The following is a 13,122-nucleotide window of genomic DNA, read 5'->3' as shown; positions in this document are numbered from 1 at the left end:
ATTAATGTGCGACTTTGCATGAGAAGCGAGCCAGTCCCTGACAGCATAGCACTCATTGAGCTTGCTTTCATGACACTATAATCATCGTTCTATCTGCGTTGATCGCAAATGGCGTCGATTTATCTTTTCCACGCGCTCATTTTCATCTTTTCCCTACGTACTACTTTTCTTTTATGTTGGGATTTTGGTTGCTGAAAAGGCGCATCCAGGAAGACAGCTGCTTTACTTCTTATGTATCACTCTTGATGTAAAGCATTTTTATCTGTTTAGTTCTTAAGACGGCGTCCGAAGGTTATCTTGTTTTGATACACGGGGCACTATAACGATTTCCTATTTATATACCATTTATATATTCTGATAGTTTTTGAAATGCTACGCAATAAAAGTTTATCGATCTTTCATAAAACTATTCTACGCTATATTCGCAGCGTGGTTAGGGTTACATGCATGTAGTATTTCAAGTGAGCCTCGGAGCTGGAGCGGGGGATCCATGCATATACGAATGTTAGTCAACTACAATATGCACGAGCTGAAAATCTCTAACATGGATTACTTGATTAGCCAAGACACTGACTTTGGTAATGCCTATCGTAGCGCTCATCCACCGAACACACCACCTTCGCTGTTGCTCTCAGGTATCGGCGGTTCGGAGCAATTATCAAACCACAATATCCAGGAGCACATCCATTTTCCCGATGTTGGGCGGGGCTTCTATGATAATCTCCTAGTATTCAGAGACTGGAAGCTGCGTGAAGCTGAAAAGGGCGTCGCATTGGGGTCCCCGCTCTTTTGGGGGACCGAACTATGACAAAGGGATACCCCCAGAAGATTGGTCGGTTACCACAACTGTCCCTTCGACAGGCTTGCAGTTGGCTCAAGCAAAAGATGGTGTCAAAGACAGATTAATTGATTCGCGTGTTCACCTGGCTGGCCACCATCTATGCCGGTTTCGGCAGCAAATTGAGCAATCTCGACATTCCCCGGGATGGAAGTACAATATTGAGCTTTCACATGGGCTTCTTACCTACGACTCGCGGTTCGATTACGCTGAGATCTGTAGATGGGGCGGATCGCCGGCGATCGATCCCAATTTCCTCGCAACAGAGGTCGAGCGATATGTCATGTGTGAGGGCTGGAGGCTGTTATCGAGGTACATGTTTGAGACCCCTTAAGGCAAGGGCCTCGTCGCAGAAGAAATTGTGCCTGAGGGTCATGGACTTCTCGAATCCGATATACCAGATGATCTTATCGACACACGCATCCGAATGGGTGGGTTGACTGGTTCCTATTTCGCAGGTACAACCAGTATGGGTACTGTGGTTGACGGATCCTTGTAAGTACCAGGTACGCAAGGAATAAGGACGTCGATGCCAGTGTGCTAAGTGGTAAGCCCAGAAACAGTCAGTTAAGGTTGACTTTTGATTCGATATTCTAATACCTCTGCCGTGCAACATACAGGCGGCGGTCTACGCTATTGCCGAGCAGGCTGTTGATATCATCCTTAAGATGAATCCAAGTCTGTGACACTTGGGCAAGTCTGCATAGAACGTTCACAAGTACAGAGTGGCGTACGTGCCATGGTCACTGCAACATTCCAACAAGAGGGCACTCAAGTTATATGCCGTTTAATTAATTGTTAGCTACGATAGAGATACGCCCACGTATTTTGGCTATCTGATAGGATGTGCAATCAGCTAATGGCTGTTTGACACATGCCTACCAGCCACTGCACTTAGCAGCCCGAGAATTTAGTACGCAAGGGAGGGATGATGCGATAAGAACGGTGGTACTGCATGGTGTATACATATGCAGTAGAATCCGTGGGTGTATCATTGAACGCTTGAATATAGAATTGTATTCAAACACCGAAAAGTGCATGTTTGAAAGAGAGATGTATGTATAGTTTGAGCGTTAGAGAGCGTCGTTAGCCGCAGGCCATTGCGTCATAGCCTTCCCTCACTTTTGGTAGTCCTCCACCACCTTCCACCTCTTTTTCTCTCTCTTCACTCTCAACCCAGGGAAAAGACTCCAACGAACGAGATTGCTCTGGTAAAATCCATCTCCACAACAAAAAGGGTCCTCCTAATCGGACAGGTAGAAAGGGGGTCCACAAAAAGTGTCATCAGGAACAACAAAACAACAATAATAACAACACTCGGGTACTAACTACGGGCAGAAGGCAGCAAAATCACTCATACACCATCTGATCGGTCTTTTCGTTGCGCTCAGCTCAGCCCACGCCTGAACATTACTAATAGTGCGATTGTGTACGCACTCAGCACAACGTCAAACCGCCAAATTTTCAGCCTGATAACTGATAGACATCAGGGTTTCTAGAGTGTTCTGATTTTAATCCGTCTTCCCGTCTCTACTACCCCGCTGTTGTTGCGACAACCGTTCATACAATCCAACATGACTCTGTCTCACGAGACGACGGCTCACGCTCACAGCCCTGAGGATATCCCTAAGCGACCTAAAGGTATATTCGAGCATGGCCTACAAACCAACTTTCAAGTACACTGACTGAGTGGTCGTAGGCATCCTGAAAAACTCAAGTTCCTTCATCCACCAACACTCAACATCACCCGAGAAAGTCGCGATTTCGCCTCCTCCCCTACCTGTAGATACAGAGGAAAATAAAGAAATTACCCTTCAGAACACTCTACAAAATGCCGGTCGTCGCTCGTCTAGTACACGTCGCGCTTCATCCGGGAGACGTCATTCTGGCACAGGTTCCGCACACGGCGACCAGGATGATCGCTCTACTCATCTGAAATGGGACGAAGCAAACTTGTATCTTACCGAGCAAGAAAAAACGGCAAAAATGAAGATCGACGAACCCAAGACCCCATGGGCCCCGAGCTATGACCCCGCACAAGATGAGCGCGAAGATATGGAAATAGAAGCCGAAAATCGCACGCTCGAGGCGCATGACCTGGTGGTGGATGAACTTGATCTTGTCAACAGTGCTCGCCAGAAGAAAGCCACCGGTCCTGTACACGACAACGAGATCCCTGATTTTGAGCTCGGTGAGCCCGAAGAAGATATCCACGCTCAGCAGAATCTGGCGGCGACGGGTGGAAGCCGAATCACGCGCGATCGCAGTCTTAGTCAGAACTCGAATCGCAGTGACAAGCACGTTGATGTTGTCGTTGACGATGAGGAGGGCAGTGGCCATGGAGAGGGCTTGATAACGACTGAAGAGGCAAAGGAGAAGCACCGTCAGTTTGAAGAGCATCGGAAAAAGCATTATGAAATGAGGAATATCAAGGATATCCTAGCGTATGTATACTTCTTTACATCCAATCGTGTCAGTATACCTAACCGGGATTCCAGCCATCCGGAAGAGCTTGACGAAATGGACGACGATAACGACGCCGAGCCACTAGCTGTGCCAAAGGTTCCCAAGAACTTGTCTTAATCGGTCTATGCCTGCATCAAAATATCAATTATGGCAGATACGAGCTGTATGGACGACTTTTACGATTTCATGAAGTTACTTTGAATACTCTATTCTTGGATGCTGTTTGCTTCTTCACCCCCTTTATGTCGATGGCTTACCAATACCCAGTTCATTTTATTTCATTGCATGAAATGGCAACGGGTGAGGTGGATACCCCCTGTATATCTCAAGAACGAGGACGTCTGTAGGTGTATATCATGTGCTGTTTGCCGCTAGTTGGTTTAATCGTGTAGAGAATTGATCTATCCATTTTGAGGCATGTTGTTCGAGAGTAGAGATCGAGGATGTCAAACTGACTGACATAAAAATGACTGCACAATGCTCGTAAATATATTCATAAGTGTCATTAGATATTATGCTAAAATAAACTGTCTATACCAGCAACTCCAAATATTCATCCTCGCAACCCCCCGGCGCATTGACCGGATTGCATCTCGCAGACCTTCCCTGCGGCAATGCCACGAAATAATCGCTATTGTATCGTGCACTCACTCCAGCCCCGACCCAGTCCGAGCTAACAATCTGTGCACCACTGGCCAACGCCGCGTCGCGCATAGCGGGCACCTCATCCTTGAGAAGCATCTGAATCGGCTCATCTGCGCGGGTACGAATGAAATACCCCCTCGAAACCAAATCCTGAATTTCATGCTGATTGTTGTCCGTGATCGGATCGTTCCGTTTTATGAATGCAGCGTCGGGTTCGCCGGGAAGAGAGTTTGTGAATATTACACGCCCCTCAAGGTTGAGTCTGTTGTTGCTGCGGTATGGATCGCGGRTTTGTATGGGATGGGKTGGTTCGTTGTCCATGACGAAGAAGAATTTACCGCGCGAAGATGAGAGGGTGGGCCAGCCACCGCCGTGCTCATACGCAAGGATTGCTTCTTCGAGTGTAATGTTTTTATTTTCACTGTTGTTGATGCGACTCCCGACGCCGTTGTCTATTGCCTGTTTGCGTATATCGTCCGGCGTGATGAGTTGATCGTCGCTAAACACCGAGCGGATCTCAGCGTCAACTCTATCGAGAGCTTCAACCGTCCAGTCCTCCGCAACAACGCCGCCCTGTTTCTCAAGACCGGGTTCCGTCTTTTTGAATTCAATCAATATAGGTATCGGGATATGCTGCCCGTTCTTTGAGTCGGACCATGCTTTCACCTGTATCAGACATTCAACAAGGGTATGGCATATAGATCCGACATCTGCATCGGCAATGTGTAGTACTTTTGTACCTGGCTTTCGCATCACATCGTCCGGTAATCCGTAATGCGCTTTGTCTGATTGAGACATATTTGCTAATCGACGGATGAGCGGATCCGCGAAAAGGCCGCCGTGCGTGTCGACGTAGACATCAAACTCGAAGCTGCGGACTCGTTGGTACTCGAGTTGATCGTGCACAGAGGCATGCGAGTAATAGTATCCTTCATAATGGGGGTCGACGTTCGCCATTAAGGTTGGGAAATGGACTCTTTCCGGTAGGGAGACTTCGCGGTGGTAGCTGTTGTGGGTGCCAATGACTTGAAGGTTGTTGAGTCGTAGTATTTGGTCTTGGTCGTGTTGTTTCTCTTTTTTGTGGAGGTTGAGGATGGAGGAGGACTGGCCATTTTGGAGGATCTGGGTTGAGAAGGAGGATGTTGAATTGAGTGTTTGGTTTAGGACGGATACTATTTGCACATTCATTATTATTTAACTTCAAACAGCAGATGGTGAACCTAGAGCATACCGCCAATGACAAAAATAAGTGCTGCGCAAAGCACAATCTCGCGCATGGTCATGGCCATGATGTCGGCCGCATACGCACAGCTCGCGGTCTCGCGAATCTGCCCACTCTCAATGAAGCTTATAGTCCAGCTATTTCTTCAACACAGCATCTCCATAGGTTTGACAGTTGGAAGAAATGCTGTTCCACGTTGAGCTCCTTCTCAGAGAAGGTGCTGTTGTTAATCTGATGTTGTCGATTCTAAGGTTCTCGATATGAGGGCACGGACTCTTCTCCGTGTCTTTAATTGGTGATGTCAGAGTATCCAATCATTTGTATACCAGTCTTGGCACGATCATTAGCCCTAAGTCAACCCTAAGTAAACCCTAAGTAGACACTCAATGAGAGAGTGCGCCGAATGATATGTAAATTGCTTTTTGAAAGAAGCTCTTTGACTATACAAAATTTGCTTGCGGCAAGTAGAGACACAAAGAATGAAGACTTATCCAACAACATTCTGCCTACCAGCGCTCAATATGAAGGATTGATGGCTTTCGTGTCATCCATTCCATCCTACAGCTGAAGTCATTTTCCCGCGTTTGACCGTGATGCTCGGGGTCAGGAAGAACAGTACCTAATTTTGTTCATGCGCACTAGCAGACATAAGTATCGAGGGTTGTTAGATTCTAGGCTGCTTCATTTACTTGTAGCACCTTCCTTCCCCGACCTCTCTTTCTGCCCGGTGTGACCACGAGAGAAGAAAAGTCAGTCTTCTGCCGCTTCCATACCGCCATCTTTGTAAAGTCAACTAAATCAACAACCATGGCTGAGCTTGAACCACCAAAATCGCCTACAGCCGCGCAGCGTCGGCGCAGAGCGTCCACGTCTGTGAGGGCATGGTGATGAACTACAACCCCTAGCCTGGAATATGTGATCCCTGTCCGAACTTTAACCGATAGTACAGGGATGGCCTCGGGGGGTGCTGCCAGTATTCCGACGATGCCTTGACGCACTCTCCACCTGTCGGGTGCGTCTTCCACGAGATGCCTGCTCCGCCCCCTTTACCACACTAAGCATCATGATAAATCTGGGACACGCCGCGCAGAACTATCCAATATAAAATCATTCCGGGATATAAAAAACCCCTGGTCAAATGCGTTGGCTGTTACCCCGCGTTTGGTGCGTCTAGCCGGAAATACATAATTCCTCTAATGAACTTCTGCTAGCTTTGCTTACCTCCGAAGTGAAGTTGGGCAGAATTCCAACATAATATAGAGAGCACATACTTCTCCATCCAACTTCAATGGCTCGAGAATCCTTGCTGGACAGTATAACCCGAAGTGTCAATGAAGGTGCAAGTACACGCCTGTAGCATGAAACTTACGATGGACACCGAACAGAAATTCACAAACGTACCGAAAGAGAAGCCATTGCAAAATGCTGATGCCCTTACAGCTGTTGACCCTCCTAAAGATGATTTCCTTCATGGAAGACCCCTAATCCTTGTGAATTTCGCTTTACTATCGTCGGTCTTTATGGTAGCTTTGGACAATGCTATTATCTGTAAGTGATGTATCGTGTCCTGTTTTGTCTTTGTCTCATGCGTTGGGTTGTTCTCAAGCAACCGCAATTCCTAGAATCACCAGCGAGTTTAACAGTCTGGACGACGTGGGTAATAAAATGCCCTGCATGAATCTACCTTATTTTTGATTTGGCGCTTATTGACAATGTAACTATGCAGGATGGTACGGTAGCGCGTATCTCCTTACCCAAATGTCTCTGCAGCCTACCTTCGGCAAACTCTATACCCTCTTTGATATAAAACGTGTATTTCTATCAGCATTGCTGATATTTGAAATTGGATCTGTTGTCTGTGCTGCCGCGCCTGATTCTAATTCATTCATCACGGGGAGAGCCGTCGCTGGCTTTGGGGCTGCAGGGATCTTCTGTGGAGGCTTGACTATCTTAGGCCTCGCTGTTGGAGAAAAGAAGAGACCATTGTTTATGGGCTTTATAGGGGGCATATATGGCATCTCATCCGTTCTTGGCCCAAGTGAGCTATTCCCCAATTTTTGAACTGCGACTAATGATTCTCTAACAACTGTTAAGCTCTTGGAGGCCTATTCACAGACACGCCCAGACTTACCTGGAGATTCTGTTTTTGGATAAACCTACGTAAGCTGGTACAACCATGGTGTTGACACAATATATGCTGATATAAGCGGGTTAGCTTTCGGTAGTATTGCTGTTGCTATTATCATACTTCTGTACAAGCCTGCCTCGGTGGGAGTTGATCCAGCCATGAAAATCTGGCCAAGGCTGCTGAAACTAGGAATATTGAGCGCCATCATTCTTATGGGAACCATCACTTGCCTACTTCTCGGTATCAGCTGGGGAGGCATCAAATATCCCTGGACAGATTCACGTGTCTGGGGTTGTCTTCTGGGAGCTGGGCTCTTACTGGCTGTATTCGTTTTGATCCAGTTTCGTCATGGAGACGAGTAAGTTATGCTCTGCTATGATTTTCCACCTCGCCATAGCCTTTCTGATGAACTTACCTATAAATCCTATAGATCCCTTATACCACCGCGCGTAATCTCTCAAAGATCCGTAGCAATCAGTTGCATCTTCACTTGTCTATTACAAATAGCTATGATGGCGCAGGCGTATTATCTTCCATTCTTCTTCCAAGCAGTCCAAGCAACATCCGCTAAGGTGTCCGGCGTGCAAATCCTACCCTCCGGCATCACCATCGCGATTGCTACGCTTGTTAGTGGTATCTTCATCACTATGGTAGGCTATTACGTACCATTTATGTGGACAGGCGCTGCTATTTTTACTGTGGGCTGCTACCTTCTCCACACTCTGGTTTGGTCAAGTACGATGAAGGCATGGTTCGGATACCAAGTGATAATAGGTATTGGCTACGGAATCTCGGTCCAAGTCCCCTACCTAGCTGTGCAGGTAGTCGTTATTTCTGTCGACAGACCCCTGGCCAATGCATTGATTTCACTCTTTCAGGCTCTTGGAGGAGCTCTCGGGCTCAGCATCGCCGAAAACGTGTTTCAGACATGGCTCATTAAACGACTCGACAAAATTCAAGACATTAACGTGCCGATTATCATCGCATCAGGTGGCACAGACCTGGAAACGATCGTCAGCGCGTCAAATCTGGACTCAGTTCGCAATGCATTTAGTGGTGCTGTTATTAATGCCTTTCTAGTCTCTGTAGCAGCGGCTGGAGCAGCTTTCGTTACGAGTCTCGGCATAGAATGGAGACGTATCGGCGTCAAAAAGGACAGCCCAGAAATGAGAGACAACTCTGTAGTAGAGTCAACAAGTCATTAATAGACTTATAACGGGAACATCTGTATCTTTCCTTATCTCCTATCCTTGTGGAAGATTCCCCTTGACAGATAACTATGTACTATTGACATAATGGTCAATCCAAAATCTAATACCGTGCCTCGGGTGGAGAATATTTGCTGACAGGGATCGATCAACTCGGGCATGGAAAATGAATGAAAATGGACTTCGGCATCCCGGGATGCTGAAATCCTGGATCGTCGGCCATAAAGAGGCGTGTGTCCATGTCTGCACTTCCGCCTTCTCTTCCTTTTATTACTTCTCATCTTCGGTCTCCAGCTAACGATTGATACCTTTGCCTGGCTAACTAGGACCTTTGATCTTTCAGATACTTCCTGAAAAGCTCCTGCAGCTGGTCAAATTGCAGATGAAGCAAGAGATGGAGATCGCAGCTCTAGTCGAGGTCTCCATAAGTGGATGAACGCCATAGCTGATGATGATATAGGATGAATTTGGTGATACATGTATCCTATACATGTATCAATTTTACAAGCTTTAGATAGCTTTGGATTATATTTTTATGAAGTATATAGCTACTAAGAGAGAGAGAGAGAGATTGATAGAAATTTCTTTCTACCCTTTTTTTATATATGGTTACCTCCATACTATATGTATAAGTATTATTAAAGAAGAATACCAATTTGCCTATAAACTAAGATTATCCTTCCTCAACACACACAACAGTTAGTTAGTAAAGAATCAGAGAATCACTTGCTCTTGCCCTACAAGATCTTATGATCTATCATCGACTGTACTGTATCTGTGACACTCTGCTCCAGCTCAATATACTTCCATGGACCATCTTTTTTTCCCTTGGACAGAATATCTAGGCTTTCCCTCATATCCCATCCTGTCGGGTGCACCCCATCCGGCAGGATCTTTGAAGGATTTCCCTCCGGAACACGATCCCTTAGAGCGGGAAAATTTTTTCGGATGATATTCACGACCAGCTGCGGCGTGATTAGTCCGGATATGAGCAGAATCCGCCGGTGCCCTGCCGCAGGGTTAGTCAACGCATTGACATGGCTCTGCGCGACGTCGCGGACATCGACCTGCACCTCATTAGATAGTGACGCGAATAGTGGCGCAAACATGAGACGTACAAAGTGATAAAATGGGAATCGCACGTCTTCGACTGTCTTATGGGTTCCATCGATGAAACTCGCGATTGCGAAGTGGTTCGTTTCATTGATTGAGCTCGGTCCTGAAATGGGATGGATCATCGGACCTGTGATGATGTCCGGGTTGATCACGGTTAAATCGAAGTTCGGTTTATCGGTCTTCATGAACGCCCAAGCTTTTTCTTCGGCTTGCTTTTTGGATACGTTGTACCCAAGCACAGGGTCCTTCTGATCGATAGCTTGCTGAGCGGTCGCCTGGAATGTATCAGTCAGAGTATACCAGCAATCAATTGGTTATGAGACAAACTGGATTCCAATCCTTTTCGGTGTAAGGGCGTCCCTCACGAGTGATGTCCTCGAAGGAGTTGAGGACGGAGACAGCACTACCCAGCAGGACAAACCGTTTCAGCGTGGTGCCGCCATGTCTGTGAGCACTCTTGAGGATCTCTGTTGTTCTAGGAACGTATTAGTGGATTCCCATGCGTAATATGCATATGTAAAGTAATATCAATATGCTAACCCCATAACGGCAGGGKCGATCATTTCCTTCTGGATGTCCTCGACCTTAAACTTCAAGGGGGACGCCGTGTGAATTACATAGGTGAAAGGCGCTGCAGCGGTATTGGCATTCCTGAATAGTTCATCGAATGGTTGCTGAGAGGTGAAATCAGACACAATGACGAAGCTGATCTTGCCCTTCCATGAAGGGTGCGTGTTGATGATGTCGTCGGCCTTGGTCTGTGATCGCACAGTGGCAGTGACAGTGTATCCACTCTATGTACATTATTAACCAGGGTCCTATCCCAAAGTCAAACTGGTGGAAGGAATTCCTGTACTTTAAGCAAGATTGATAATATATGCGAGGCAACAAAGCCATTTGCGCCCGTGAGTAGGACATGCGGGCCGTTACTTTGGGATCCCATATTTGAGAAGGTTGTAAGACTTTCTGCTGCTGCCAGAAATTGAAAGTAGATGGAAATTATCTATGAGACAATTATGATCACTATTATATATTTCCTACAACAGGAAGCTTACATAAGGCAATTTCTCTTGGTTAGTTATGCCTGATATGTTGTGGTGTCACAACTCCTGTCGTCATACATACTTCAGTGTTGATGGCTGAGTTAGAACAGCTCAATGCTTACTAAGATGTGTATAAAGTGAGTAATGGGCAGTGGTACACCAATCGAAAGCAGTGCGATCACTATACTGAGCTGTAGTAAAATTTGGGCTCATGTGATTCATACATATATATGTATGATGATAATGACGGTCATAAAATGGACCACAAACTTTCCTCCCGTCCACTCTATTGATGATGCCATTATGATCAGAGTTTGATCTCTCACGGATATTTAAAAGCTGTAGGTATTCTCAAGAACGCTTGGTAATTTATATACATGGAAAAATCCCGATTTTAATCTTGGCTTACTTAAAAATGCCATCTGCAATTGTTACTGGTGCAACCGGTCGGTTTTCTATCGTCCATATTCAAACAGCAACCTCTACTAATCACACCCTCAGGTATCACTGGCAGTGCCATTGTGCACCACCTATGTAATGACTCGCGGTATGACAAGATTTACTCACTGTCCCGAAGCAACCGCGGCTATGAAAACTCCAAGATCCAGCACGCCACTCTAGATCTCCAAGCGTCTCCCAAGGAGATGGCTAATAGTCTGAAAGATGTCTCTGCGGACTACGTCTATTTCTGCGCTTACCTGGCTCGAGATGACCCAGCCGAGTCGTCACGTGTGAACGGGATGATGCTGTCGAATTTTCTTCAAGCACTGGAAATCACAGGTGCTATCAAGAAGCTGAAGCGTTTCATTCTGACATGCGGCTTCAAACAATATGGAGTCGACCTAGGCCATTGTAAGCAGCCGCTCCAGGAGGATGACCCTCTCCTGGTGGATAACCGTGGTGGCGTCTCCTGGCCGCCCATCTTCTACTACGAACAGGAGCGGGTCCTTAAGGATGCGGCCACCCGCGGGACGTGGGAATGGATTGTGACTCTCCCACAGGACGTCTTGGGCTACGCACGAGACAACTTCATGAATGAAGCTAGTGCGCTGGGTCTATATTGCGCTGTCAGCAAGGCACTTCCAGGGTCCGAGCTTCCATTCCCTGGCGGTAAAGCCAATTACTTCGCTTTCAACTGCTGGACCTCAGCAAACCTACACGCCAAATTTTGTCTCTGGGCAGCGACGGCCCCCAACGCCGGGAATAACATCTTCAACGTGATAAACGGGGATACGGAGTCATTTCAGAATTTGTGGCCTCGGCTTGCTGCACGCTTTGGCTGTAAGATTCCCAAACCGATGTTTCCGCACGGTGGTACCCCGGACAGCCAAGGTTTCGGTCAATATGAGGCGAGCACTGTGCGAAAGGAAAGCCAGCATCCGCTTACGGTGCACGCAGACAAGATTGGAGTCTCGGCTGAAGGTAAGCCCACTCTATTTCTCCAGGTTGATCCCGAGAAATGGGCGAAGCGCAAGGATGTGAACGAGGCGTGGGGTAAATTGCGCAATACGTACAATCTCGATCAAAAAGCGTGGGAAAGTGCTACATGGGACTTTTTAACCTTTGTCCTGGGAAGGGACTGGAGCTGCGTTGGGACAATGAGCAAAGCGCGTCGGTTAGGTTGGACCGGGTACGCCGATACTTGGGAGGAGCTGGAGAAGACTTTCGACGTTCTTGAGCGCGAGGGTGTTTTGCCCCCGGTGGAAAAGCTGAGAAAGGAGTTTTAATCATTTGGTTTCCCACGTAGAGCACACCTCCGATGACAAGTATATAGTAAGTAGTTAGCGTATCTGGGAATTCTCTTCGTCTCGTTCAGGAAGCATGACAAGAGGATATAGATATGTCTAGACCACAATCTGAAGTTGCTTTCTGCCAAGACACGAAATCCTTCAGCACATATCCAAATGCTCGAGTGTTGACGTGGGAGGGAATGAGCGATAGAGACGGGGAGGAATGTACTTTTCTGCTAGCTCTGGGAGATCAACGCGGTCTTAGTGTCTTGAGCTCGGTCGTACATTGAGTACAGATCGCCATGAAGAGGACCTAGATTTGGCTAGATCATTATATAAAGTTGCTGTCTGATCCTTGGTCTTCTCATCTCGGAAGAAGTAAGTTCAAGAGGATGAACGTTGTTTGATGGTCAGAGCGTCTTTCTGCCCCTAATACTGACCGCCTGCGAAATATGGAATTCCGATTGGCCAAAAGCCAAGCTTGACCGCAACAGGCAGTCAGCTTACAGACGGACTTCCTTCCACATGTCCACCTGAGACACGGCAATTCGTTAATCCGGTCTCTATTATTATTGCGTCGTCCCTTAAGCTTCCTGACTCGACGTTGGGCTCAAGATGCTTCACCCCTTTCCCCATCTTCTTCTATCTAATCAGATTCCAGTGTCCTGAGCGAATCAGTCAGGGGGTTGACTCCTTGTGATTTAAAGGTGAGTCCAGCCGCCAGCA

General features: G+C 47.0%; 5 protein-coding genes across 5 annotated transcripts; 3 read left to right on the top strand and 2 right to left on the bottom strand.

Moving 5' to 3' along the window:
- Positions 1 to 2,412: 2,412 nt before the first annotated feature.
- On the top strand, positions 2,413 to 3,421 carry BHQ10_007655 (uncharacterized protein; the record flags this gene model as incomplete). The annotated part of the gene is made up of 3 exons (XM_040880374.1): positions 2,413 to 2,479; positions 2,538 to 3,282; positions 3,337 to 3,421. 3 exons carry the CDS (start codon positions 2,413 to 2,415, stop codon positions 3,419 to 3,421), a joined length of 897 nt encoding a protein of 298 aa, XP_040736158.1.
- A 414-nt stretch (positions 3,422 to 3,835) lies between these two features.
- On the bottom strand, positions 3,836 to 5,238 carry BHQ10_007654 (uncharacterized protein; the record flags this gene model as incomplete). Its single annotated transcript, XM_040880373.1, has 2 exons — positions 3,836 to 5,121; positions 5,181 to 5,238. 2 exons carry the CDS (start codon positions 5,236 to 5,238, stop codon positions 3,836 to 3,838), a joined length of 1,344 nt encoding a protein of 447 aa, XP_040736157.1.
- Positions 5,239 to 7,808: 2,570 nt separating this feature from the next.
- Positions 7,809 to 8,504, top strand: BHQ10_007653 (uncharacterized protein; the record flags this gene model as incomplete). The annotated part of the gene is made up of 1 exon (XM_040880372.1): positions 7,809 to 8,504. The coding sequence occupies one exon, from the start codon at positions 7,809 to 7,811 to the stop codon at positions 8,502 to 8,504; it is 696 nt and encodes a 231-aa protein (XP_040736156.1).
- A 740-nt stretch (positions 8,505 to 9,244) lies between these two features.
- On the bottom strand, positions 9,245 to 10,566 carry BHQ10_007652 (uncharacterized protein; the record flags this gene model as incomplete). The annotated part of the gene is made up of 5 exons (XM_040880371.1): positions 9,245 to 9,574; positions 9,626 to 9,898; positions 9,951 to 10,098; positions 10,164 to 10,417; positions 10,480 to 10,566. The coding sequence occupies 5 exons, from the start codon at positions 10,564 to 10,566 to the stop codon at positions 9,245 to 9,247; spliced, it is 1,092 nt and encodes a 363-aa protein (XP_040736155.1).
- A 515-nt stretch (positions 10,567 to 11,081) lies between these two features.
- Positions 11,082 to 12,393, top strand: BHQ10_007651 (uncharacterized protein; the record flags this gene model as incomplete). The annotated part of the gene is made up of 2 exons (XM_040880370.1): positions 11,082 to 11,112; positions 11,168 to 12,393. 2 exons carry the CDS (start codon positions 11,082 to 11,084, stop codon positions 12,391 to 12,393), a joined length of 1,257 nt encoding a protein of 418 aa, XP_040736154.1.
- Positions 12,394 to 13,122: the final 729 nt, after the last annotated feature.

Source organism: Talaromyces amestolkiae (assembly GCF_001896365.1).
Source record: "Talaromyces amestolkiae strain CIB chromosome Unknown scaffold16.1, whole genome shotgun sequence".
Classification (NCBI taxonomy): Eukaryota; Fungi; Ascomycota; class Eurotiomycetes; order Eurotiales; family Trichocomaceae; genus Talaromyces; species Talaromyces amestolkiae.
This window is presented reverse-complemented; position numbering and strand designations above follow the sequence as displayed.